We start from the raw sequence: 27,802 nt of genomic DNA, 5'->3' as shown, positions 1-27,802 counted from the left end.
ACACATCACTGCTCTCCTGCTGGTTTTACTACAACTTTCATTTTGAAAGTAATTGCTTTGGCAAATGTTTAGAATTTTTATTATGAAAAATAGTTAATGAATTCACCATTATTGGACATAATAGTTAATAACTTTAATGTAACACACTGTACATTCATCAAATTCAGTTCACACATCACTGCTCTCCTGCTGGTTTTACTACAACTTTGATTTTCAAAGTAATTGCGTTGGCTCATTTGTTATGATTTTTTATTAAGAAAAATAGGTAATAAATCACAATTATTGAACATAATAGTTAATATCTTTAATATAACACACGGTACTTCCACCAAATGCAGTTCACAAATCACTGCTTTCCTGCTGGTTATACTACAACTTTCATTTTGAATGTAATTGCTTTTGCAAATTTTTTTATGATTTTTTTATTATTAAAAATAGTTAAAAACTTCACCATTATTGAACATAATAGTTAATAACTTTACTGTAAAAGAGTGTACTTCCACCAAATGCAGTTCACACATCACTGCTCTACTGCTGGTTATACTACAACTTTGATTTTAAAAGTAATTGCTTTGGCTCATTTGTTATGATTTGTTTATTAAGAAAAATTGCTAATAACTTTACTGTAACACACTGTACTTTCACCAAATTCAGTTCACACATCACTGCTCTCCTGCTGGTTATACTACAACTTTCCTTTTGAAAGTAATTGCTTTGGCACAGTTTTTATATTTTTTTGTTTTGAAAAATAGTTAATAACTTCACCATTATTGAACATAACAGTTAATAACTTTACTGTAACACACTGTACTTTCACCAAATTCAGTTCATACATCACTGCTCTTCTGCTGGTTATACTACAACTTTGATTTTGAAAGTAATTGCTTTGGCACATTTTTTAGAATTTTTATTATGAAAAATAGTTAATGAATTCACCATTATTTGACATAATAGCTAATAACTTTAATGTAACACACTGTACATTCATCAAATTCAGTTCACACATCACTGCTCTCCTGCTTGTTATTCTACAACACTCATTTTGAAATTAATTGATGTTGCACATTTTTTATTATGAAAAAGTTAATAACTTCACCGTTATAGAACATAATAGTTAATAAGTTTACTGTAACACACTGTACATTCATCAAATTCAGTTCACACATCTCTGCTCTTCTGCTGGTTATAGTACAACTTTCATTTTGTAAGTAATTGCTTTGGCACATTTTATTTTTTATTTTTATTAATAAAAATAGTTAATAAATTAATCATTATTGGACATAATATTTAATAACTTTACTGTAACACACTGTACTTTCACCAAATTCAGTTCACACATCACTGCTCTCCTGCTGGTTATACTACAACTTTCATTTTGAAAGAAATTGCTTTGGCACATTTTTTTAGAATTTTTATTATGAAAAATAGTTAATGAATTCACTATTATTGGACATAATAGCTAATAACTTTACTGTAACACACTGTACATTCATCAAATTCAGTTCACACATCACTGCTCTCCTGCTTGTTATTCTACAACACTCATTTTGAAATGAATTGATGTTGCACATTTTTTATTATGAAAAAAGTTAATAACTTCACCGTTATAGAACATAATAGTTAATAAGTTTACTGTAACACACTGTACATTCATCAAATTCAGTTCACACATCACTGCTCTCCTGCTGGTTATACTACAACTTTCATTTTGTAAGTAATTGCTTTGGCACATTTTTTTAAATTTTTATTAATAAAAATAGTTAATATATTCCTCATTATTGGACATAATATTTAATAAATTTACTGTAACACACTGTACATTCATCAAAATCAGATCATACATCACTGCTCTCCTGCTGGTTTTACTACAACACTCATATTGAAAATAATTGCTTTGGCACAGTCTTTATATATTTTTATTATGCAAAATAGGTAATAACTTTACTGTAACACACTGTATTTTCACCAAATTCAGTTCACACATAACGGCTCTCCTGCTGGTTATACTACAGCACTCATTTTGAAAATAATTGCTTTTACACGTTTTATGAATTTTAAATAAGAAAAAAACAGTTAATAAATTTACTGTAACACACTGTACTTTCACCAAATTCTGTTCACACATCACTGCTCTCCTGCTGGTTATACTACAACACTCGTTTTGAAAGTAATTGCGTTGGCACATTTTTTATTATTTTTTATTATGAAAAATAATTAATAACGTCCCCTTTAGTGAACATAATAGTTAATAACTTTACTGTAACACACTGTACTTCCACCAAATTCTGTTCACTCATCACTGCTCTCCTGCTGGTTAAACTACAACACTCATATTGAAAATAATTGCTTTGGCACATTTGTTATGAATTTTTATTAAGAAAAATAGTTAATAACTTTACTTTAACACACTGAACTTTCATCAAAATCAGTTCACACATCACTGCTCTCCTTATGGTTTTACTACAATACTCATATTGAAAATTATTGCTTTGGCACATTTTTTATGATTTTTATTATGAACAATATTTAATAACTTTACTGTAATGCACTGTACTTTCACCAAAATCAGTTCACACATCACTGCTGTCTTGCTGGTTATCCTACAACACTCATTTTGAAATTAATTGCTTTTGCATATTTATTTGGATTTTTTTATTATGAAAAATAGTTAATAACGTCACCGTTATTGAACATAATAGTTAATAACTTTACTGTAAGAGACTGTACTTTCATTAAAATCATTTCACACATCACTGCTCTCCTGCTGGTTTTACTACAACACTTATATTGAAAATATTTGTGCCGGCACATTTTTTATGATATTTCTTATTATATTTTTTCTTATTAAAATAAGTTACTGTAAACTTAATGACATTGTGAGAGTATCTAGTATGTTAGGTGGGTAACAACATCATTTGTGTGAAGTATTCTTATTTTCATTATGTGCTATTAAATTCTACAGTTAACTAAAAAGTAAACTGCATTAGGTATCGGAGTTGAGATACATGTTTGTATTGTGCAGAAACAAAGTCCATAAATTAAGTAATTTTATTACATCGTGAAGTTATGTAGTTACAAAGTTATTACCTATTTTCCATAATAAACAATCATACAAAAGAAATATGCAAAAGCAATTATTTTCAAAATAAATGTTGAAGTATAACCAGCAGGAGAGCAGTGATGTGTGAACTGAATTTGGTGGAAGTACAGTGTGTTACAGTAAAGTTATTACTATAATTTCCAATAACTGTGAAGTAATTAACAATTTTTCATGATAAAAAAATGGTAAATTATGTGCCAAAGGAATTACTTGCAAAATGAAAGTTGTAGTATAACCAGCAGGAGAGCAGTGATGTGTGAACTGAATTTGGTGAAAGTGCAGTCTGTTACAGTAAAGTTATTAACTGTTTTTCATAATAAAAAAAATCATAAAAAATGTGCAATTTTTTTTTTATTTCAATATGAGGGTTGTAGTATAACCAGCAGGTGAGCACTGATGTGTGAACAGAATTTGGTGAAAGAACGTTATTAACTGTTATTATAAAGTTATTAACTGTTTTACTTATTTAACATTTATAAAAAATGTGTAAAAGGTATTATTTTCAAAATGAATGCAGTAGTATAACCAGCAGGAGAGCAGTTATGTGTTAACTGAATTTGGTGACAGTACAGTGTGTTACAGTAAAGTTATTAACTATTTTTCTTAATAAAAAATCATAAAAAATGTGCCAAAGCAATTACATTCAAAATTAAAGTTGTAGTATAACCAGCAGGAGAGCAGTGATGTGTGAACTGAATTTGGTGAAAGTAAAGTGTGTGAAAGTAAAGTTATGAACTATTATGTTCAATAAAGGTGATGTTATTAACTATTTTTCATAATAAAAATTCTAAAAAATATGCCAAAGCAACTACCTTAAAAATTAGGGTTGTAAAATAACCAGCAGGAGGTCAGTGATGTGTGAACTGAATTTGCTGAATGTACAGTGCGTTACATTAAAGTTATTAACTATTATGTTCAATAAAGGTGATGTTATTAACTATATTTCGTAATAAAAATCATAAAGAATGTGCAAAAGCAATTAATTTCAAAATGAGTGTTGTAGTATAACCAGCAAGAGAGCAGTGATGTGTGAACTGAATTTGGTTAAAGTACAGTATGTTACACTAAAGTTATTAGAAATTTTTCTTAATAAAAATTCCAAAAAATGTGCCAAAGCAATTACTTTCAAAATGAAAGTTGTAGTATAACCAGCAGGAAAGCAGTGATTTGTGAACTGAATTTTGTGGAAGTACAGTGTGTTACATTACAGTTATTAACTATTATGTTCAATAATGGTGATGTTGTTAACTATTTTTTCATAATAAAAATTCAAATAAATGTGCCAAAGCAATTACTTTCAAAATGAAAGTTGTAGTATAACCAGCAGGAGAGCAGTGATGTTTGAACTGAATTTGATGGAAGTACAGTGTGTTACAGTAAAGTTATTAACTATTGTTCATAATAAAAAATCATAAAAAATGTGCCAAAGCAATTACTTTCAAAATTAAAGTTGTAGTATAACCAGCAGGAGAGCAGTGATGTGTGAACTGAATTTGGTGAAAGTAAAGTGTGTGAAAGTAAAGTTATGAACTATTATGTTCAATAAAGGTGATGTTATAAACTATTTTTCATAATAAAAATTCTAAAAAATATGCCAAAGCAATTACCTTAAAAATTAGGGTTGTAAAATAACCAGCAGGAGGTCAGTGATGTTTGAACTGAATTTGCTGAATGTACAGTGCGTTACATTAAAGTTATTAACTATTATGTTCAATAAAGGTGATGTTATTAACTATATTTCGTAATAAACAAATCATAAAAAATGTGCCAAAACAATTACTTTTAAAATGAAAGTTGTAGTATAACCAGCAGTAGAGCAGTGATGTGTGAACTGAATTTGGTGAAAGTAAAGTGTGTGAAAGTAAAGTTATGAACTATTATGTTCAGTAAAGGTGATGTTATTAACTATTTTTCATAATAAAAATTCTAAAAAATATGCCAAAGCAATTACCTTAAAAATGAGGGTTGTAGAATAACCAGCAGGAGACCAGTGATGTGTGAACTGAATTTGTTGAATGTACAGTGCGTTACAGTTAAGTTATTAACTATTTTGTTCAATAACGGTGACGTTATTAACTATTTTTCATAATAAAAATCATAAAGAATGTGCAAAAGCAATTAATTTCAAAATGAGTGTTGTAGTATAACCAGCAAGAGAGCAGTGATGTGTGAACTGAATTTGGTTAAAGTACAGTATGTTACACTAAAGTTATTAGAAATTTTTCTTAATAAAAATTCCAAAAAATGTGCCAAAGCAATTACTTTCAAAATGAAAGTTGTAGTATAACCAGCAGGAAAGCAGTGATTTGTGAACTGAATTTTGTGGAAGTACAGTGTGTTACATTACAGTTATTAACTATTATGTTCAATAATGGTGATGTTGTTAACTATTTTTTCATAATAAAAATTCAAATAAATGTGCCAAAGCAATTACTTTCAAAATGAAAGTTGTAGTATAACCAGCAGGAGAGCAGTGATGTTTGAACTGAATTTGATGGAAGTACAGTGTGTTACAGTAAAGTTATTAACTATTGTTCATAATAAAAAATCATAAAAAATGTGCCAAAGCAATTACTTTCAAAATGAAAGTTGTAGTATAACCAGCAGGAGAGCAGTGATGTGTGAACTGAATTTGGTTGAAATACAGTGTGTTACAGTAAAGTTATTAACTATTATGTTCAATAACAGTGACGTTATTAACTATTTTTCATAATAAAAATCATAAAGAATGTGCCAAAGCAATTACTTTCAAAATGAAAGTTGTAGTATAACCAGCAAGAGAGCAGTGATGTGTGAACTGAATTTGGTGAAAGTACAGTGTGTTACAGTAAATTTATTAACTGTTTTCTTCTTATTTAAAATTCATAAAACGTGTAAAAGCAATTATTTTCAAAATGAGTGCTGTAGTATAACCAGCAGGAGAGCAGTGACGTGTGAACTGAATTTGATGAATGTACAGTGTGTTACAGTAAACTTATTAACTATTATGTTCTATAACTGTGAAGTTATTAACTTTCTCAAAATAAAAAAAATGTGCAACATCATTTAATTTCAATATGAGTGTTGTAGTATATCCAGCAGAAGAGCAGTGATGTATGAACTGAATTTGGTGAAAGTACAGTGTGTTACAGTAAAGTTATTAACTGTTGTGTTCAATAATGGTGAAGTTATGAACTATTTTTCATAATAAAAATTCTAAAAAATGTGCCAAAGCAATTTCTTTCAAAATGAAAGTTGTAGTATAACCAGCAGGAGAGCAGTGATGTGTGAACTGAATTTGGTGAAAGTACAATGTGTTACAGTAAAGTTATTAAATATTATGTCCAATAATGATTAATTTATTAACTATTTTTATTAATAAAAATAAACAAAAATGTGCCAAAGCAATTACTTACAAAATGAAAGTTGTAGTATAACCAGCAGGAGAGCAGAGATGTGTGAACTGAATTTGATGCATTTACAGTGTGTTACAGTAAACTTATTAACTATTATGTTCTATAACGGTGAAGTTATTAACTTTTTTCGTAATAAAAAATGTGCAACATCAATTAATTTCAAAATGAGTGTTGTAGAATAACAAGCAGGAGAGCAGTGATGTGTGAACTGAATTTGATGAATGTACAGTGTGTTACATTAAAGTTATTACCTATTATGTCAAATAATGGTGAATTCATTAACTATTTTTCATAATAAAAATTCAAATAAATGTGCCAAAGCAATTACTTTCAAAAGGAAAGTTGTAGTATAACCAGCAGGAGGGCAGTGATGTGTGAACTGAATTTGGTGGAAGTACACTCTTTTACAGTAAAGTTATTAACTATTATGTTCAATAATGGTGAAGTTTTTAACTATTTTTAATAATAAAAAAATCATAAAAAATTTGCAAAAGCAATTACATTCAAAATGAAAGTTGTAGTATAACCAGCAGGAAAGCAGTGATTTGTGAACTGCATTTGGTGGAAGTACCGTGTGTTATATTAAACTTATTAACTATTATGTTCAATAATTGTGATTTATTACCTATTTTTCTTAATAAAAAAAATCATAACAAATGAGCCAACGCAATTACTTTCAAAATAAAAGTTGTAGTATATCCAGCAGGAGAGCAGTGATGTGTGAACTGAATTTGATGAATGTACAGTGTGTTACATTAAAGTTATTAACTATTATGTCCAATAATGGTGAATTCATTAACTATTTTCCATAATAAAAATTCTAAACATTTGCCAAAGCAATTACTTTCAAAATGAAAGTTGTTGTATAACCAGAAGGAGAGCAGTGATGTGTGAACTGAATTTGGTGAAAGTACAGTTTGTAACAGTACAGTTATTAACTATTTTTCATAATAAAAAATAATAAAAAATGTGCCGAAGCTATTATTTTCAATATGAGTGTTGTAGTAAAACCAGCAGGAGAGCAGTGATGTGTGAACTGAATTTGGTTGAAAAAACGTGTGTTACAGTAAAGTTATTAGCAATTTTTCTTAATAAAAAATCATAACAAATGAGCCAACGCAATTACTTTCAAAATCAAAGTTGTAGTATAACCAGCAGGAGAGCAGTGATGTGTGAACTGAATTTGATGAAAGTACAGTTTGTAACAGTAAAGTTATTAACTATTTTTCATAATAAAAAATAATAAAAAATGTGCCAAAGCAATTATTTTCAAAATGAAAGTTGTAGTATAACCAGCAGGAGAGCAGTGATGTGTGAACTGAATTTGGTGAAAGTACAATGTGTTACAGTAAAGTTATTAAATATTATGTCCAATAATGATTAATTTATTAACTATTTTTATTAATAAAAATAAACAAAAATGTGCCAAAGCAATTACTTACAAAATGAAAGTTGTAGTATAACCAGCAGGAGAGCAGAGATGTGTGAACTGAATTTGATGCATTTACAGTGTGTTACAGTAAACTTATTAACTATTATGTTCTATAACGGTGAAGTTATTAACTTTTTTCGTAATAAAAAATGTGCAACATCAATTAATTTCAAAATGAGTGTTGTAGAATAACAAGCAGGAGAGCAGTGATGTGTGAACTGAATTTGATGAATGTACAGTGTGTTACATTAAAGTTATTACCTATTATGTCAAATAATGGTGAATTCATTAACTATTTTTCATAATAAAAATTCAAATAAATGTGCCAAAGCAATTACTTTCAAAATGAAAGTTGTAGTATAACCAGCAGGAGAGCAGTGATGTATGAACTGAATTTGGTGAAAGTACAGTGTGTTACAGTAAAGTTATTAACTGTTATGTTCAATAATGGTGAAGTTATTAACTATTTTTCAAAATAAAAAAATATAAAAACTGTGCCAAAGCAATTACTTTCAAAAGGAAAGTTGTAGTATAACCAGCAGGAGAGCAGTGATGTGTGAACTGAATTTGGTGAAAGTACAGTGTGTTACAGTAAAGTTATTAACTATTATGTCCAATAATGGTGAATTCATTAACTATTTTCCATAATAAAAATTCTAAACATTTGCCAAAGCAATTACTTTCAAAATGAAAGTTGTAGTATAACCAGCAGTAGGGCAGTGATGTGTGAACTGAATTTGGTGGAAGTACACTCTTTTACAGTAAAGTTATTAACTATTATGTTCAATAATGGTGAAGTTTTTAACTATTTTTAATAATAAAAAAATCATAAAAAATTTGCAAAAGCAATTACATTCAAAATGAAAGTTGTAGTATAACCAGCAGGAAAGCAGTGATTTGTGAACTGCATTTGGTGGAAGTACCGTGTGTTATATTAAACTTATTAACTATTATGTTCAATAATTGTGATTTATTACCTATTTTTCTTAATAAAAAAAATCATAACAAATGAGCCAACGCAATTACTTTCAAAATAAAAGTTGTAGTATATCCAGCAGGAGAGCAGTGATGTGTGAACTGAATTTGATGAATGTACAGTGTGTTACATTAAAGTTATTAACTATTATGTCCAATAATGGTGAATTCATTAACTATTTTCCATAATAAAAATTCTAAACATTTGCCAAAGCAATTACTTTCAAAATGAAAGTTGTTGTATAACCAGAAGGAGAGCAGTGATGTGTGAACTGAATTTGGTGAAAGTACAGTTTGTAACAGTACAGTTATTAACTATTTTTCATAATAAAAAATAATAAAAAATGTGCCGAAGCTATTATTTTCAATATGAGTGTTGTAGTAAAACCAGCAGGAGAGCAGTGATGTGTGAACTGAATTTGGTTGAAAAAACGTGTGTTACAGTAAAGTTATTAGCAATTTTTCTTAATAAAAAATCATAACAAATGAGCCAACGCAATTACTTTCAAAATCAAAGTTGTAGTATAACCAGCAGGAGAGCAGTGATGTGTGAACTGAATTTGATGAAAGTACAGTTTGTAACAGTAAAGTTATTAACTATTTTTCATAATAAAAAATAATAAAAAATGTGCCAAAGCAATTATTTTCAAAATGAAAGTTGTAGTAAAACCAGCAGGAGAGCAGTGATGTGTGAACTGAATTTGGTGAAAGTACAGTGTGTTACAGTAAAGTTATTAACTGTTATGTTCAATAATGGTGAAGTTATTAACTATTTTTCAAAATATAAAATGTGCAACATCGTTTAATTTCAAAATGATTGTTGTAGAATAACCAGCAGGAGAGCAGTGATGTGTGAACTGAATTTGGTGAAAGTACAGTGTGTTACAGTAAAGTTATTAACTGTTTTTCATAACAAAAAAATCATAAAAATTGTGCAAAAGCAACTATTTTCAATATAAGTGTTGTAGTATAACCAGTAGGAGAGCAGTGATGTGTGAACTGAATTTGGTGAAAGTAAAGTGTGTTACAGTAACGTTATTAACGTTTTCATAATAAAAAAAATCATAAAAATTGTGCAAAAGCAATTATTTTTAAAACCAACATTGTAGTATAAGCAGCAGGAGAGCAGTGATGTGTGAACTGAATTTGATGAATGTACAGTGTGTTACAGTAAAGTTATTAGCTATTATGTCCAATAATAGTGAATTCATTAACTATTTTTCATAATAAAAATTCTAAAAAAATGTGCCAAAGCAATTTCTTTCAAAATGAAAGTTGTAGTATAACCAGCAGGAGAGCAGTGATGTGTGAACTGAATTTGGTGAAAGTACAGTGTGTTACAGTAAAGTTATTAAATATTATGTCCAATAATGATTAATTTATTAACTATTTTTATTAATAAAAATAAAAAATAAAATGTGCCAAAGCAATTACTTACAAAATGAAAGTTGTACTATAACCAGCAGAAGAGCAGAGATGTGTGAACTGAATTTGATGAATGTACAGTGTGTTACAGTAAACTTATTAACTATTATGTTCTATAACGGTGAAGTTATTAACTTTTTCATAATAAAAAATGTGCAACATCAATTAATTTCAAAATGAGTGTTGTAGAATAACAAGCAGGAGAGCAGTGATGTGTGAACTGAATTTGATGAATGTACAGTGTGTTACATTAAAGTTATTAGCTATTATGTCAAATAATGGTGAATTCATTAACTATTTTTCATAATAAAAATTCTAAAAAATGTGCCAAAGCAATTACTTTCAAAATCAAAGTTGTAGTATAACCAGCAGAAGAGCAGTGATGTATGAACTGAATTTGGTGAAAGTACAGTGTGTTACAGTAAAGTTATTAACTGTTATGTTCAATAATGGTGAAGTTATTAACTATTTTTCAAAACAAAAAAATATAAAAACTGTGCCAAAGCAATTACTTTCAAAAGGAAAGTTGTAGTATAACCAGCAGGAGAGCAGTGATGTGTGAACTGAATTTGGTGAAAGTACAGTGTGTTACAGTAAAGTTATTAGCAATTTTTCTTAATAAACAAATCATAACAAATGAGCCAAAGCAATTACTTTTAAAATCAAAGTTGTAGTATAACCAGCAGTAGAGCAGTGATGTGTGAACTGCATTTGGTGGAAGTACACTCTTTTACAGTAAAGTTATTAACTATTATGTTCAATAATGGTGAAGTTTTTAACTATTTTTAATAATAAAAAAATCATAAAAAAATTTGCAAAAGCAATTACATTCAAAATGAAAGTTGTAGTATAACCAGCAGGAAAGCAGTGATTTGTGAACTGCATTTGGTGGAAGTACCGTGTGTTATATTAAAGATATTAACTATTATGTTCAATAATTGTGATTTATTACCTATTTTTCTTAATAAAAAATCATAACAAATGAGCCAACGCAATTACTTTGAAAATCAAAGTTGTAGTAAAACCAGCAGGAGAGCAGTGATGTGTGAACTGAATTTGATGAATGTACAGTGTGTTACATTAAAGTTATTAACTATTATGTCCAATAATGGTGAATTCATTAACTATTTTTCATAATAAAAATTCTAAACATTTGCCAAAGCAATTCCTTTCAAAATGAAAGTTGTAGTAAAACCAGCAGGAGAGCAGTGATGTGTGAACTGAATTTGGTGAAAGTACAGTTTGTAACAGTACAGTTATTAACTATTTTTCATAATAAAAAATAATAAAAAATGTGCCAAAGCAATTATTTTCAATATGAGTGTTGTAGTAAAACCAGCAGGAGAGCAGTGATGTGTGATCTGATTTTGATGAATGTACAGTGTGTTACATTAAAGTTATTAACTATTATGTCCAATAATGGTGAATTCATTAACTATTTTTCATAATAAAAATTCAAAACAAATGTGCCAAAGCAGTTACTTTCTAAATTAAAGTTGTACTATAACCAGCAGGAGAGCAGTGATGTTTGAACTGAATTTGGTGAAAGTACAGTGTGTTAAATTAAAGTTATTAACTATTATGTTCTATAACGGTGAAGTTATTAACTATTTTTCATAATACAAAATGTGCAACATCATTTAATTTCAAAATGATTGTTGTAGAATAACCAGCAGGAGGGCAGTGATGTGTGAACTGAATTTGGTGAAAGTACAGTGTGTTACAGTAAAGTTATTAACTGTTTTTCATAACAAAAAAATCATAAAAATTGTGCAAAAGCAACTATTTTCAATATAAGTGTTGTAGTATAACCAGTAGGAGAGCAGTGATGTGTGAACTGAATTTGGTGAAAGTACAGTGTGTTACAGTAACGTTATTAATGTTTTCATAATAAAAAAAATAAAAAAAATTGTGCAAAAGCAACTATTTTTAAAACCAACATTGTAGTATAAGCAGCACGAGAGCAGTGATGTGTGAACTGAATTTGGTGACACTACAGTGTGTTACTGTGAAGTTATTGAGTATTTTATTAGTAACCTTTTTCGCGTTTCGCACTTTGCAGAAGTTATTAACTGTTTTTCATAACAAAAAAATCATAAAAATTGTGCAAAAGCAACTATTTTCAATATAAGTGTTGTAGTATAACCAGTAGGAGAGCAGTGATGTGTGAACTGAATTTGGTGAAAGTACAGTGTGTTACAGTAACGTTATTAATGTTTTCATAATAAAAAAAATAAAAAAAATTGTGCAAAAGCAACTATTTTTAAAACCAACATTGTAGTATAAGCAGCACGAGAGCAGTGATGTGTGAACTGAATTTGGTGACACTACAGTGTGTTACTGTGAAGTTATTGAGTATTTTATTAGTAACCTTTTTCGCGTTTCGCACTTTGCAGACGGTCCCTTAGGACTTGTCTCTCAGACGCCAGCGCATTGAGATCTGACTGAATTTTGCTTCACAGGCAGATTATTTGACTGTGTAATATTTCATGTATTTCAGATTTTGAAGGATATACAGCAAACTTTAGAAATGGCATTAAAGGAATCCATGTTCAAATGTGAACAAAAATGTCAACGTATCACTATTTTAAGCCCACACTGCAATAAATGTCAACAGCCTAATGTTATTTGATGTCATTCAAAGGTTATATTGGAAGATTGTATTAGTTTTGTTAGCGTTAAATTCAGGGGATAAAGATTAAGAACTGTTTCCAAATATAACCTGATAAACTCTTTTGGCTCCAACTATGGAAAAGTCTTTCTAGTAGGCAGTGCTGTAACAAACCAAATACAGCCAATCCTAAATATAAGTTTTTCTTAATTTTTCTTTTATTCAGAACATATTCCATTGATCAAAAGTGACATACATTTATAACAAAATATATTTATTTCATTTTAGTGAAAGTCGTGACATTAGCCAAGTATGGTAACCCATATTCGGAATTGGTGCTCAACCCATCCAAGTGCACACACACAGCAGTGAGAAGTGAACACACACCAGGAGCAGTGGGCAGCTATAGATCCAGCACCTGGGGAGCAACTGGGGGTTCAGTGCCTTGCTCAAGGGCACTTCAGCCATGGGTATTGAGGGTGGAAGAGAGCGCTGTTCGTTAACCTCCCCCCCAACTCCTGCCAGCACCAAGACTCGAACCTGCAACCTTCAGGTTACAAGTCCAACTCTCTAACCATTAGGCCAGAGATGCCCCAGTTTTAAACCCTCTATTCATCTAAATATCCTGAGAAAAATGCATCACACTTTCTACAAAAATATTAAGCAGTAGAACAGTTTTCAACATTGATAATAATATATTTCTTGAGCAACAAATATTAGAATGTTAGCATATTAGAATGAAGGATCTTGTGATCTTGGAACTCATTGATTCTGTTTTTTTATTTTTTGGGGCATGTTGCTGTTATATATTTCACTGGATACTATAAGTTGCACTGAGTAAATACAGCTGGATGAAACAAAAACTGTGTCTGTCTTCATTTCAGGCTGCAAAGCAACAAAATGTGATTTTTTTTTAAAGGGGGGGGGGCGGGAATTATTTTCTAAAACAAAGAAACTGTCAAAAAACAAACCCGTGATATAGTGATGAACAGACTGATCACATTGGCAGATTCATAACATAGATCTGAAGACATAAATAAGGTTCTTTAAACTGATTTAAAGTCTTTATTTTGTAGAATTCACATGAATTATTCACATTATTTGCACACTCTTATTGTTTGAAAGAGGAGTTTATGCATGTGTCTAGCAGAGTATGCTGCAGACCCACATTATTATGAACACCAATTTAACCACGCGTTTAAATACAAAAAGAAGAAAGAAGAACAGCAGAAACATAAGCATCCATAAGCATAAAGTTCACCTTAAGAGACACACATTTTCAGAAGATCTGAATAGTAATTACACTCATAATGATTATTTATGCTCATTCATAAACATCCTTCTTGTCTGCAATGTACTGAACAATCTCTTGTGGTGTCATCAACTTCTCTGCTTCAGCATCTGGGATTTCAAAACCTGTACATGAAAGCAAACACTTTATCAACTGGGTACTAGATATACATCCATAATCAAGTATAAAAATCTCTTTATAAATCTTAATACACATAAAGAACCATGAATACATTCAAATAATACATAAAAATTAAGCAATTAGAATATAAACTATTGTAAATGCAATTACATACCAAATTCATCTTCCATGGCCATGATGATCTCCACCTGGTCTAAACTGTCCAATCCCAAATCCTTCATGAAGTGAGATGTAGCCTGAAGCTATTCAGTAAAATACTTTTAAATTATCATCAAACAGTTAATACGCTGAATGTTGTACATTTGAAGATAATTTGAAATATTTCAGTCAAACATGTTGCCTTTCTAATCAAACTGATGGATATTACCTTCTCAGGGCTGATCTTGTCATAGAGCTTCAGGACGTAGAGGACACGGTCATGGATAGTCTCTAGAGTTAATGGGGGCAAGTCACCATACTGCCTCCACTGCAAGACCTGAAATGAGCTGCTAGAGATCTACAAAAGAAAACAAAGCATCCTAGGAAATGCATTTTTACAAAGATTATTTCGGACAGATAATTGGAACAGTATTATTTTAGTATTATTTATAGTCCTTTGAATTGGATTTTCTATTTAGCTTTATTTATTCAGTTTTAGTAATATTAGTACTTCATCTTAAAACTCATTCATTTCACATTGTTGCCAATGCAACATTTGTATTTATTTTTTTAAATTTGAGGTTTTAATTAATATTTATGTTTTAAATTTTAACATATTTAGCTAACAATAACAACACTGTACTTGAGGTTCGGTTCAATAATAGCCAATGATACATGAGTATTATGATGAGGTCAAAAGTAAATCATATATTTGTTAAATGTCATAGAATGATGAAGCAAATATATGATACACACGCAGTACATAGAATATATAGACAACTAAAAATACACACTTTCAAATGATCAAAGAGGTATACATACAATTTTGCATGTATATGTGCATGTATATTATATACATGTATATAAACCATTGTAATCATAAAAACCAGAACTGATTACTGCAAAAGAGATACTTAAAAAAACAGAAAAAATATTCCAGACAAGACCAGTCTAATGATTCAGCAACATGATAAACATAATACAACTAAAGTTAAATTAGAAACATTTCCCTTAATGGTAAATGCAACTAATTTGGTTCAAACCTATTTTGTGGCTGCATATAGTTAATATACTGAAATGAAGCGAAATGAGGCAGAAGTCATTCTAACTAAAGACACGGGTAGGTCATTGGATGTCACGAGTCAATCTCTAACACAAACCTGAGCCAGCGGAGATTTGTGTCCAGTAGTCAGATATGAAAATGTTCGGCCATGGGTGAGCGGAGTTGCTGTTAATGTCGCGGCAGTATTGATACGATTGGAATATACAGCACGGTGGTTCAGTGATCGGACACACCGGGCAATGATGCGCGCCGCCATGTTTCTCAATCCGCTCCCACAATGCACGAGACTGCCACTGCGCGTGCGCGACACTCTGAATCCAAAATTAGTTCTCGAATCGATTCTATTTGAAAGTAAGAAGAAAAAAAATCTATGATTGTAACATTAGTAAATGTTTAACTTTACTATTGATATATAAACTATCTTTCAGGTTAGCACATCAGTACAATAAAAGAAATTCAATCGTCAATGACCATGCTCAAACGTGTCAACTATAAAAGAGTAGTCATTTTTCTCTTTATTAATGCAGTATGTTGTGTGTAAACGCACACGTCCCACATCTGATTTTCAGATAAATAAGATTATGTTTCGTTAAATACTAGTCGGGGATAATAAAAATTCATAGTTTGACATTCAGCTAAAATCTTAACATTAAATAGGCCTACATTAAAATTGTTTAAGTCGATGCACAGATTTATATTTATTTTGTAAAATATTTTACATATCACATTCAAACAGTACATATATTTGTCTGGTGATGCACAAACAGCATGTGTAACATTTATAATGTTTATTATTTAACGAACACATTTTTATTTTATTAACATGTAGAGATTTATGGTCTGTTCATGTAGATTTATAATGAAACAAACATCCCTTTTAGATGTCCAGTCAGCAGTGTGTCCGGTCCTGCCCAGCGGGTCAGTCGACACAACTCATGCAGCACACTGATAACTTTAGCCACGCTTCTTCTGAAATCCCAAACAGCAAGATGACCAGACTCAAAAAAACACCAACAAGACCAGAGCCCAAGATATCACCATCTTTTAACCTAGATAAAGAGACAAATATGTTCTGATTAAAATTTACTTTTAATTTATTCTTACATTAGTACATTTATTGCTTTTAGTCTTGCTGTTTGTCTTGATCAGGATAGTTGATAGAGGTTAGTGTGATGTGTTTGCCAGTGAGAGGATTTGTGTTAATCAGAGTAAAAAGAGATGCATTGTTCTCTTTATCACACACATTTCCTGAATTCTGAAGTAACACACACAGCACACCCTGCAGGAAAGAAAGCGTTTATCACTGTATTCACTGGCACATAATCATTCTTTTACACACTCACTGACACAAGAGTAATACACTCGCTTACTCTGTAAGAATAGCCATTCATGCAGTTTGTCATGGTTAAAGTCTTTTCCAGGTATAGTCTAAAGCAGCTGGCCTGGTTTCATGTTCCTGAAATTCGCAGTGAAAACACATACAAAATTGACTCTAAATTCTGCTTAGTCTTTAGTACCACACCACAAAACAATTGTATACAGTTTAAAAGAATATTTCAGCCATGAAAATTTGCTGACAATTTACTCACTCTCAGGCCATTAAAGGTATAAATGAGTTTGTTTCTTCACTGGGACAGATTTGGAGAAATTAGCATTACATCACTTACTCACAAAATCTTGGATGGCCTGGAAGTGAGTACATTTACAGCAAATATTAATTTTGGGGTGAATTATTGCTTAAAGGATACATAGGGCGGATACAGTAAAAAAAAATAAAATAAAAAAAGACACTTTCAAATATATTTTAAACTCAATTTTGCCAAATTCATCACCATATAATGAGGGTTTTAGATTCTGTCCAACCAATTAGAGCACCTTTTTCACCCTCTGCAGCTGCAAGAGTCCGAATGTTCTGCTTAGCAGAGGCCAGTGGAAGAGTGTTCACTACCCTGAAAAAAGCAAGTAAATAATTTGTTTTGTTTAAATATTTCAGATGAATGATACATTAAAAAAGTTAATAGACACAGGTGTTTAACATAAACATTATGGTTTATCACCTTCCCTCTTGGGTCACTGACACACTGACTCTTTGTTGATCTCCAGGGGTGGAGCAACAAACAAGCCAACAACGAGACACACCTAACACTGCGTGTAACGTGTCATTGCACACTGCGTTCTGAGAGAATGGCCCATCCATACTTCGACAGCAGAGCATCCTGCACTCAAGAAAACATAAGGAATAAGATTCGCTTTTAAGTTTACTGAGTTCTACAACTCTTGAAGAGCTTGAATGAGTGAAGCTAATGATGGCAGAAGAGGTGACTGATCTAAAACAAAAAACACATTCACAAACATGTATTACCATGGCTGTTGCAGAACACAGAATTAATTTACAGTCATGCATTTGGTAAACGCTTTTATCCAAAGCAACTTACACTGCTTTTAAATGTTATCATTGCGTTCACGCATTCTCTAGGAATCAAAACGATGACCTTGAAATTGCTAGTGTCACACTCTATTGTTTGAGCTACAAGGTTACATTAATCATAATTTATTCAGAATAATTAAAAAATACATATTACAAGACAGAGAAAGAAAATAATACATAAATCTCACCATCTTTATTTGTACTTGTCTGAGACTCTCTTTCAGTTTAACCATGTTTTTTTCTGAAAATAGGATACAAATTTGAATCTGAGAGGAGTTGGCAATCAAAGTAAAGCTGAGAGTCTGTTACATCCTTAAAATGTTTTGCTGCATACCCCTCTAACACTGTATAGTTGTGCCCCTGCTTGCAGGATGTGACATTGTACAATCAAGGGCAGCTTTGCCACATAAAGCCCTAGCTACAGTGCTTCTTCGACGGCCTCTCTTCCCTCTCTGACCTTTTCCTCCACATCTGGGGCCTGTACCATGATGATACATTTACATTTACATTTAATCTTTCTTTAAAAGAGAATCAAAGTATAGTTTTATTAGTGAATAAATGCAAATTATGTTCTAATCAATAGCTACTCATTACCTTATAAAAGGTAACACCAAATGTGACCTGCTATTAAATAAGTGGCATCAATAAACCTACTTATCCCAACACCCAAAATCAGTCTGTACATCAGATTTATAGAACATGTTAAGGGTTTTGTTACATGAGATTAATGTCTTGACCTTTCCTCAGAAAATAAATGACTCAGTCCATCAATTATATTGTGGAGTGAAGTTGCATGTTTGTGAGAAACAAATCCATCAAGTCATTTTTAACTTTAAACCAATGCTTCAGGCCATAATCCATAATAACACTACATCCAGTGGAAAAATCCATCTGTTGTCATCTCACATCAAAACCCACTGAATTTGTTTAGAACTTGCATGTTTCTCTTTTCACTAGAGAAAGCTATATTATGCATAGAGATCATGTATTTTAGCCAGAAGCAATTAAAAATAAAATTAAACAATTTGTTTCTTGCAAAAACACAGCTTGGACTGGAGGCATGTGGATTACTTGTGGATTATTGGGATGTTTTTATCAGCTGTTTAGAATCTTCTTTCTGATGGCACCCAATTACTGCAGAGGATTGGTGCAAGTGAAGTAATGCTACATTTCTCCTTGGATGGCCTGAAGGTGAGTACATTTTAATTCAACTTTTATTTTTGGGTAAACTATTCCTTAAAAACATGAAATGTAAAATAAAAATGCAAAGCAATGCATTATAGTGGCCGGTTGTGTGAGTTTGGCCATATAATTCATGAAAACAGTTTGTGGCAGATAACTTTTTTGTTGTTGCTTATTTATCAACCCCAGTTTCCTGAAATTTTCAATGCAGATAATGAGTAAAAACCGCACCTTCCATCTGAACACATTCTCCTTTCTCTACTTCTTCCTCACCTCTTAAAAACATTCCATAATTTCATGAAGTATTTCTTTCTTAACAGGACAGTGAGCAGAAATAATATGATCAGTTCTACAGGCATGTCCACAATGAGGATAAACTACGCACAAACACAAAAGTAAAAACCACGATGGTAGCAAAATTAAACACAAATGTTAACATTTATGGTAAAAACTTTGATCTGTCACTAAATATCTATGGCAGCTATGATCATAGACAGTGTAGGCTAATGTTAGTCCCTGCAGCAGTATTCATAGGTTGATGTATTTTGGAACTGTTTAATATAGCCTATGCATAACTTATTCAGATTTCAAGGAGGCTTACGTGTTTTATGCAATCATTAAGTACTTCCTTTCTCACTGCGACCATGTAACCCATCTTTTTCTATATTCTAAAATTATCTAATTGCCATGACAACCTTTCAGAGAGACACTTGTAGTGTTTTAATCGGGAAATGGTGAGTGCATGCGTGCATTTGTGAATGGACTAGACAGGAGAAAGTCGTGAGGAATGCTGTCATGAAAAACAGTAAACAACCTTATTAGTGAACACTTCACAGAACTGACAAAGACCAAGATACTCTCAGAAACATCTACGCAGCTAATCCAAGTCATGTCTTCTCTTTAATGATTTGATTACATGAAAAAATACATTTTCATTATCTTATTTTTCATATTTATATATTTAGAAGAAAGCCATTAATTTTAAGTGAGAATTAATTGAATATCATGTGACTGAACAAGACATTAAATAAACACTAGTAATTGTCCAATAATTTAATATAACATTGTTTATTACTGCTCACTAACCTTGTAACACTGTTTTAGTTTTGTGTTAAAAGGGCAGACTTTCTGTTTATCTTGCTTTCTGTCCTTTATACACACACAACACACTTGTACATACAGTAGGTGACATGGTATTTTTCTCGTTTGACAATCTAAAATGTGCTCTCATATGACCATTTGCACACACACCAATGCACAAAGTTACACAGAAAAGTATTAAAAACAAGTGGGATAACTGGCTAGAAGAAAAACTGTAGTTAATTTAAACACATGTTCATGAATGAAGTGTATACAAACCCAAAAGTGCACGTGGCATATTTAAACAAATAAAACAATGCACAAAATACGTCAAGAGGAAATAATTTACATAATTTATAATCAGTTTATATTTTCCACAATTAAGTATTAAAATTTTAATGTAGATAGCTACATTTAAGTATCTCATACTTTAATTATTACAAATTAGTGGGCTTTAAATAATAGAGTTGGCCTTATTTAAAAGAGACTTATCTCATAAAATCATAAAATATAATTGAATACGAAAGCTATTTTGCATTGTCCAATGCTTCCTAAAGTTAAAAATCCAAAGACATAAATAAAGTTTTTTAGAACTTGCACGACGAGTCACATGATGCTTCGCTGTGTTTGGTCAGAATTTAAATCGCAGCAGCCAATCAGAGGCGGAGACAACGAACCGAGCACAATTCAAAAACTAGCAGCGACTCACTGTATTCCCATCCGAGCAGCGGGCCGACGCACTTCATTTATGCCCGTTTAATTTCGTTCTTATCCGCGAAATACTACCAATGCGTGCCTCGGGGAGGTGAATACATATCTTTTAGATAAGCTACTGTGGGTTTTCACTTTGGAGTTATTGTTTGAATGTAGTTTTTGGTGGTTCGCAGCGGATGTGGATGACTGGTGAATTGCGTGCTGTTTCAGGATAAAGAAGCAAGGAACTTCGCCTCGGTTATTAAATTTTTCAGGACTTTAGGGTTCCTTATTCTATTTAAATCGTCCTGTAAGGTGTTCAACGATGAGCGCTGGAATCGCAAAGACGGCGAAGCCATCGGCTCACGTCGACCCCAAATCTGCTCCTCTCAAAGAGATTCCTGATATTCTAGTGGATCCCAGAACCAGGAAGAGATACATGCGAGGTCGCTTTCTGGGGAAAGGAGGATTTGCGAAATGCTACGAAATCACAGATATGGACACAAAGGAGGTTTTCGCAGGGAAAGTGGTGCCGAAGTCGATGTTACTGAAGCCGCACCAGAAAGAGAAGATGAGCACAGAAATCGCCATTCACAAGAGTCTCGATAACCAACACGTCGTAGGATTTCACGGGTTTTTTGAGGATGACGACTTCGTGTACGTGGTGCTGGAAATCTGTCGGAGACGGGTAAGATCAAGAATACCGATTTGAAAACAGACCGTCAACGGTCGCTATTCCTGTTACTGGATGATAATGTACAACAGTGCTTGAAGCTAACTCATTTCATTAAATTAAAATTAATAGGTACTTACTGTTTTCATTAGGCTCAATTGTTTATTTCTTGTTATATATTGTACGAGATATTTAAAATAAGAGTGGTTCTGACGTTACTTTCTCCCTTACGCTGTCTGTCAGTGGATTTTAAACTGGAGGATGTGACGTCAGTTGATTTTCTGTTTATCGGACATATTGGTGAAACAAACTACAGTCAGCAATATTTTTCTTTCTTTCCTCACTTGCAGTTTTTATGCATCTTTGTGTATTTTATGCTTAGATTCTGTAAACTCAAATTATCATCGAATACCACCACAGAAAAAGAAATTCAGAAAAATAGGAAGCTTTTTTTTTTTTTTTTTTTTTTGTAAGTGGAGTAATAAAAGTTGTTTGAAGCTCCCACTTTCTCTAGATTTTGGTGCTTCATTTGTTTTATTTCCTTACAGTCTCTCCTTGAATTGCACAAGCGGAGGAAGGCCGTGACGGAGCCTGAGGCCAGATACTTCATGCGTCACACTATTCTGGGTTGTCAGTACTTGCACAACAACCGGGTCATCCACCGTGATCTTAAACTTGGAAATCTGTTCCTCAGTGATGACATGGATGTGAAAATAGGTACGCAAACAATGATTGCCCTTTGCCTTTTTATTTCATCCCAGACCTCTTTTAATCAAGACTGCTGGTCCCATTTCTCTCTCTTTAGGGGACTTTGGTTTGGCCACAAAGATCGAGTTTGATGGAGAGAGAAAGAAGACACTGTGCGGCACTCCAAACTATATTGCCCCAGAGGTGCTCTGCAAGAAAGGCCACAGCTTTGAAGTAGACGTTTGGTCACTGGGATGCATTCTGTAAGTCCATTGTTGGATTAAATAAATGGAAGCATTTGATTTTCAGAAAACACTAGTTCTCTAATGGAATTTCATTATTGCATGATGATTCATTTTTATAAATGAGCATGTATGATTGCTGATGGTCATGTATCTATCAGATACACACTGCTGGTTGGAAAGCCACCATTTGAGACGTCCTGTCTGAAGGAGACCTACATTAGAATCAAGAAGAATGAGTACACTGTTCCAAGAGTAAGTATATGTGATTCAAAGAGTTGGCATGAAATTAAATCCTATTTTCTAAATGTATGGTATAAATATTATTGTGAATATTTGTCTGGGCTTATTTTTCATTAAATGATTTAACCTTGAAATGTTTCATTGACTAACTTGCTAGATTTTTTAGCTTTTGGTTGTGGAAAGTTTAATGCAACTAAAGTGAAAAAAGAATTTCCTCCTTCAGTGTGAAAACCAGATTGGTTGCATATTAAATTATTATTTATTATTATTTATTTTTTGTGTGTGTCTTTAGCATATTAATCCAGTTGCTGCTGCTCTGATTCGTCGGATGCTGCATGCTGAACCTACACTCAGACCTTCTGTGTCCGAGCTGCTGGCCGATGAGTTTTTCACCTCCGGTTATGCGCCTCTGCGGTTGCCTACTTCCTGTCTCACTGTACCTCCCAGGTTCTCCATCGCCCCATCCAGTCTGGATCCCGCCCTCCTTCGCAAACCCCTCTCGTCACTTAATAAAGGTATGTGTGTAGATAAATCCACTTTTTAAAAAATGGTTTCTTGTAGTATTTAGTTTACTTTACTTAAATAGCTATGTTGGATTTCAGTGTTTCCCTGCTTCATTGAATATTGACACTCAGAAATATGAAAAATTACATTTTAAACCCTTTCATGTTGCATGTAAACTTCTGGGTGTTAAGGAACAGACAGTCCAATTGAGAAAATGGGGAAAATGGAGCAGCCACAAAGGGAAGATCCTCAGCAGAGGTTAGTTGTTTTATCTGTGTAGATCAGGGATTCTCAAATCTGGCCCACGATATCCACTTGCCTACAGAGTTTAGCTCTAACCTTAATCAAACACCTTAGCATGCTAATCAATGTCTTCAGCATCATTAGAAAATCACCAGTAGGTGAGTTTGATCAGGGTTTGAGCTAAACCTCCAGGGCAAGATCTGAGGAACCCTGGTGTAGATGTTGGCAAACTGTTGCCTCTTTAAATCTAGTTTTGAACGCACATTTTTGCCAGTAATATTAAAACCATGATTTTTAATATACATTACTCAGGCTTGCGTCCGTTATAAATGTAGGGTTAGGGGAAATATATTTGTATTTAATGAATTTGTCACTAAATTTTGCGCAGGGATGGAGCTGAACCACCTGAATGTCATCTAAGTGACTTGCTGCAACAGCTGGCCAGTCTCAACACCGCCAGGCCATCTGAGAGAGACTTCATCAGACAAGGTAACCACATGGATTCTTTTGCATCTTGGAACATAAGGGATGTTGCTGTATTTTAATGGGAATTGGAGCTACTGTGATGGCAAAAATCTGTATAACTATACTTTGTGCATTTACACAAAGCCACGGAAATATGGTCAGTTGGTGTACATGTTCAGAACTATTGACAAGCACATTGCAATGATTGATTTTTCCCTTTATAGAGGAAACCGAGGACCCTGCTTGTATTCCTGTCTTCTGGATTAGTAAATGGGTCGACTACTCTGACAAATATGGCCTTGGTAAGACCCCATGCTGACACTGATATACTCAAGCCACTATTTAATATTTGAATTTAATGTTGCACTAAAATCTCAGTAACTGAAATATACCCCAAAAACTGTTCTAACTCTTTATTCCCTCTAAACCGTATCATAAGCATTTCTCCAATGAAAATTTTTTTTTTTTGTGTAAAAACTAAAACATACAAACATGTAAGCAGGATAAACTTTACTTTGTCATGTAAAGTAGAAACATTTAAAACTTGTTTGGTTGAAATGAAGAAGTGGCTCATTGCTGAAGAACTTTACTGTGACTTGTTGAATTTATTACCTGAGAACACAACACTCTTAAAGGTGCATTAGGTGATTGGCTTCAGAAACATTTTTTTATGTTGGTTTAAAGTCTCTTCACATCCTGATAGCAATCATTAAGTTAAGTGGCCTAAATGTATTTATATATTCTGTGGAAGGCGTAGGACCAAGAAAAGGACCTTTTCTGCATATGTATTCACGCTTCGGCCACACCCCTAAGCCTGCTCCCCATCGTGATGTCATTGTCCATCACGATGTCTCACTGTAGACATCACTCAACCCAGAAAGCTCAGAACCATTTGAAAGCAGCTGTTTATCAGCAAATATCGAATTAATGCCCTGTTGAATTAAACACCACAAATGACAACATAAATATTCCACCAGTTACATCAAATATAAGCTGTTCATCCGTCCCACGTGCAGGACTCTGCTCTTTTATATAACTGATATTTTGCAGCAGTTTTCTAGTAAGTGAAGATTGTTTTCTTGAACACACAGGATGGAAAAAGTGCTTTAATGTTATTTATTTTGTGCAAGTTTCATTCAGAAACCGTTACTTACATGCGGTCTAAAAATATTGTCCATATGCTAATGTATTTTTGCCCTTTATAGGTTACCAGCTGTGTGATAACAGCGTAGGCGTTCTGTTCAATGATTCCACACGTTTGATCATGTACACTGATGGTGACAGTCTACAATATATTGACCGCAACTCATTAGAATCCTACCTCAGTGTTCGTTCCTACCCTTCTTCGCTCTCTAAAAAGGTCTGTGTATGCTGGAAATAGTGGAACAAAGTTTTCTGTTATCCAGGATTGCTGAAGTCTCTTTCTTTTATTGGTTTAGATTACACTTCTCAAGTACTTCAGGAATTACATGAGCGAGCACTTGCTGAAGGCTGGGGCGAACATAACACCCCGTGATGGTGATGAACTGACCCGGCTGCCTTACCTCCGCCACTGGTTCCGCACAAAGAGTGCCATCGTGCTACACCTGAGCAACGGAACTGTGCAGATCAACTTCTTCCAGGTGAGAAACTGCCATGTCTTAAATGGAAGTACTGCATCTGGACACTTTTGATGTTAAACAAAATACAGAAGTATCCAAACTGAAACCCTGAACTCACCATTTTCTCTTTGTGCCCTCCAGGACCACACTAAGCTTATTTTGTGTCCCCTGATGGGAGCAGTGACGTACATCAACGAGAAGCGAGAGTTTTACACCTATAAGATGACCTTAATCGAGGAGTTCGGATGCTGCAAAGAGTTGGCCAGCCGTTTACGCTACGCTCGCAACATGGTGGAGAAGCTCATGGCCTGCAAAAGCACTGCCACAGCCGCTACATCTGCCCGCTAACCCACTGACATCACAAACTATATAACTTTGTGTTCACCACCAACTCTGCTTGAGTTTGAGGGCCCTTAAATATTGCAGCAGCAAAACTTGTACAGTTCTATCTGTTGTGTACTCTTACTGTCACTTGTTTTTTGGGGTTGGAGTTTGACCATGCCAGCTCTCTGTATCATGTGAATGCTCTTGTACATGTTTTAATGTTTTAGAACTTGTCTGTTCTTTGTATAAAAGCTTTTGGAGTTTAATCTTTTAATGTGTAAGAGAATATTTGAAATAACTTGGTATTCCAAAATAAAGATTGTTTTAGAGAATTTTGTTTGTTAGATACTGTTAATGATAAATACAAGTTTAAATATGAGCGTCTTGAAAATGCTTTAAGTCAACAAGAAACATTGTTCATTCAATCATTTCAATATTTCACTTTCGTCGTTTTTGTTTTAGTATTTTGGAAATGGTGTGTAACTTAGTTTCATGTCGAGTTTTCTAAGGTAATCTGCACTACTGTTCAGAAATTTGGGACTTTTTTATTTTATTTTGTAGGCTCTTAAAAATCTGTAACAGCGTGGTTAAAATTTCTCAATGGTAATGTAAAAACAACTTTTTTTTTTACCTTGTCAAAAACAACTCTCTTCAGACAGAGCAGGCAGTTTTGTAGCATTTTCCTTTAAATGTTAATGAGCTCTTCTAACCCCGCCCCTCTCTTCCAGCCGCTCTCAGAGAGACCGTTTACTTTAGCCATTGATCTGTGACTTACTAATTAGCACATTAGGAAAGGTAATTTAAAAAGATTTATTTAAACACTTTATACTCCCTTCTGTAGGTGAAGCTGGACCACGAATGTTTCACGCGAACATTTTGGCAGATCTCGTGTGCATTTCTTTAAGAAACAAACGTAATCCACTGCGTCTTCAGTTACATAGATATCGGGAGTAAATTATGACTGCTGTTTATTGCATCCAACAACAGAATGCCTCAATCCCTTAGGAGTCATTCTTGTCTGCATCTGCTCCAGCGGTGAAACAATGGCGGACTGGTGACCGCTCACTCAGGGAGGGCTCTAAGGTTGAGACACCAGTCCAGTCTGCTGAAACGCCACTGCCAATCAAACTATCGTGGGAGGGGCCTGTTTTGTGATGTCACAAAGACAGGCATCTGAGATCGGCTTTGATTTGACAAATGGGTAAAAATTTGAGACTTGGGTCTCTGCAGAGCAAAAGTGGACGTTTATCACCATGTGGGTGTTTTCAAACTGCTGGGTGTTTCTGAATCATGCAATCTAAATTATCCCCCTTAACCCAACCTCACCCCTAAACCTAACATCACTATTACATCAACCAATTAGGTATCATGGTGTAAAAACACCTTGATCTGGTAACTCCCATTACTTTCCTGCAGAAGATTTTAGTAGATAAAAAAAACAGACTGTGGATTTTTATCATAGGGCGGTTGTGTACACACCCTGCCAACACATTCAATTCAAAGTACTTGTAAAAGTGCATTTAGTATCATTTAGTAGTTTAAAACTTTTGTCAGGTTGCCTTAACTTGATTTCAAGTGACCGCTGATACATTTATATAACAAAACAGCTTTGCCATCACAGAAGTAAATTACATTTTAAAAGATATTAAAATAGACTATTACTAATAAATTTTAATGTAAATTGTAATATTTAACAATATTACTGTTTTTATTGTACTTTTTTAAACAAATAAAAGCAGCCTCGGTGAGCAGAAGAGACAAAATCTTTAAAATTCTTAACAAATCCAAACATATTGCTTGTTTGCTGATTTATAGAAATGACTTGATGTCACAAGCATATGGACCTTAAGCTTATGTTTCTTTAAG

General features: G+C 32.9%; 2 protein-coding genes across 2 annotated transcripts; one reads left to right on the top strand and one right to left on the bottom strand.

The window, feature by feature from the left end:
• Window positions 1-13,980: 13,980 nt before the first annotated feature.
• LOC127985263 (acyl carrier protein, mitochondrial) lies at window positions 13,981-15,873 on the bottom strand. Its single transcript, XM_052587317.1, has 4 exons — window positions 15,669-15,873; window positions 14,738-14,866; window positions 14,525-14,612; window positions 13,981-14,354 (listed from the first exon to the last, which is right to left on the bottom strand). Exons 1-4 carry the CDS (start codon window positions 15,825-15,827, stop codon window positions 14,263-14,265), a joined length of 468 nt encoding a protein of 155 aa, XP_052443277.1. The 5' UTR covers window positions 15,828-15,873; the 3' UTR covers window positions 13,981-14,262.
• A 5,001-nt stretch (window positions 15,874-20,874) lies between these two features.
• LOC127985097 (serine/threonine-protein kinase PLK1-like) lies at window positions 20,875-26,268 on the top strand. The gene is made up of 11 exons (XM_052587315.1): window positions 20,875-21,642; window positions 22,176-22,344; window positions 22,433-22,577; window positions 22,718-22,811; window positions 23,092-23,314; window positions 23,495-23,561; window positions 23,935-24,035; window positions 24,236-24,313; window positions 25,217-25,371; window positions 25,451-25,633; window positions 25,754-26,268. Exons 1-11 carry the CDS (start codon window positions 21,280-21,282, stop codon window positions 25,958-25,960), a joined length of 1,785 nt encoding a protein of 594 aa, XP_052443275.1. The 5' UTR covers window positions 20,875-21,279; the 3' UTR covers window positions 25,961-26,268.
• The last annotated feature ends 1,534 nt before the right edge of the window (window positions 26,269-27,802 follow it).

The sequence above is a fragment of the Carassius gibelio genome, chromosome A1, assembly GCF_023724105.1.
Source record: "Carassius gibelio isolate Cgi1373 ecotype wild population from Czech Republic chromosome A1, carGib1.2-hapl.c, whole genome shotgun sequence".
NCBI lineage: Eukaryota > Metazoa > Chordata > Actinopteri > Cypriniformes > Cyprinidae > Carassius > Carassius gibelio.
The sequence above is the reverse complement of the archived record's forward strand: the minus strand, read 5'-3'. Positions and strand labels throughout refer to the sequence as shown.

Bases quoted from the DNA above. Each gene is read 5' to 3' on its own strand.
- LOC127985263 (XM_052587317.1), bottom strand. From the start codon at position 15,827: ATGGCGGCGCGCATCATTGCCCGGTGTGTCCGATCACTGAACCACCGT. The intron at 14,867-15,668 runs GTTTGTGTTAGA...TTTCTTTTGTAG, and splicing joins ACAAATCTCCGCTGGCTCAG to ATCTCTAGCAGCTCATTTCA. The intron at 14,355-14,524 runs GTATGTAATTGC...TTTCATGTACAG, and splicing joins GGCCATGGAAGATGAATTTG to GTTTTGAAATCCCAGATGCT.
- LOC127985097 (XM_052587315.1), top strand. From the start codon at position 21,280: ATGAGCGCTGGAATCGCAAAGACGGCGAAGCCATCGGCTCACGTCGAC. The intron at 21,643-22,175 runs GTAAGATCAAGA...ATTTCCTTACAG, and splicing joins TGGAAATCTGTCGGAGACGG to TCTCTCCTTGAATTGCACAA. The intron at 24,314-25,216 runs GTAAGACCCCAT...TGCCCTTTATAG, and splicing joins CTCTGACAAATATGGCCTTG to GTTACCAGCTGTGTGATAAC.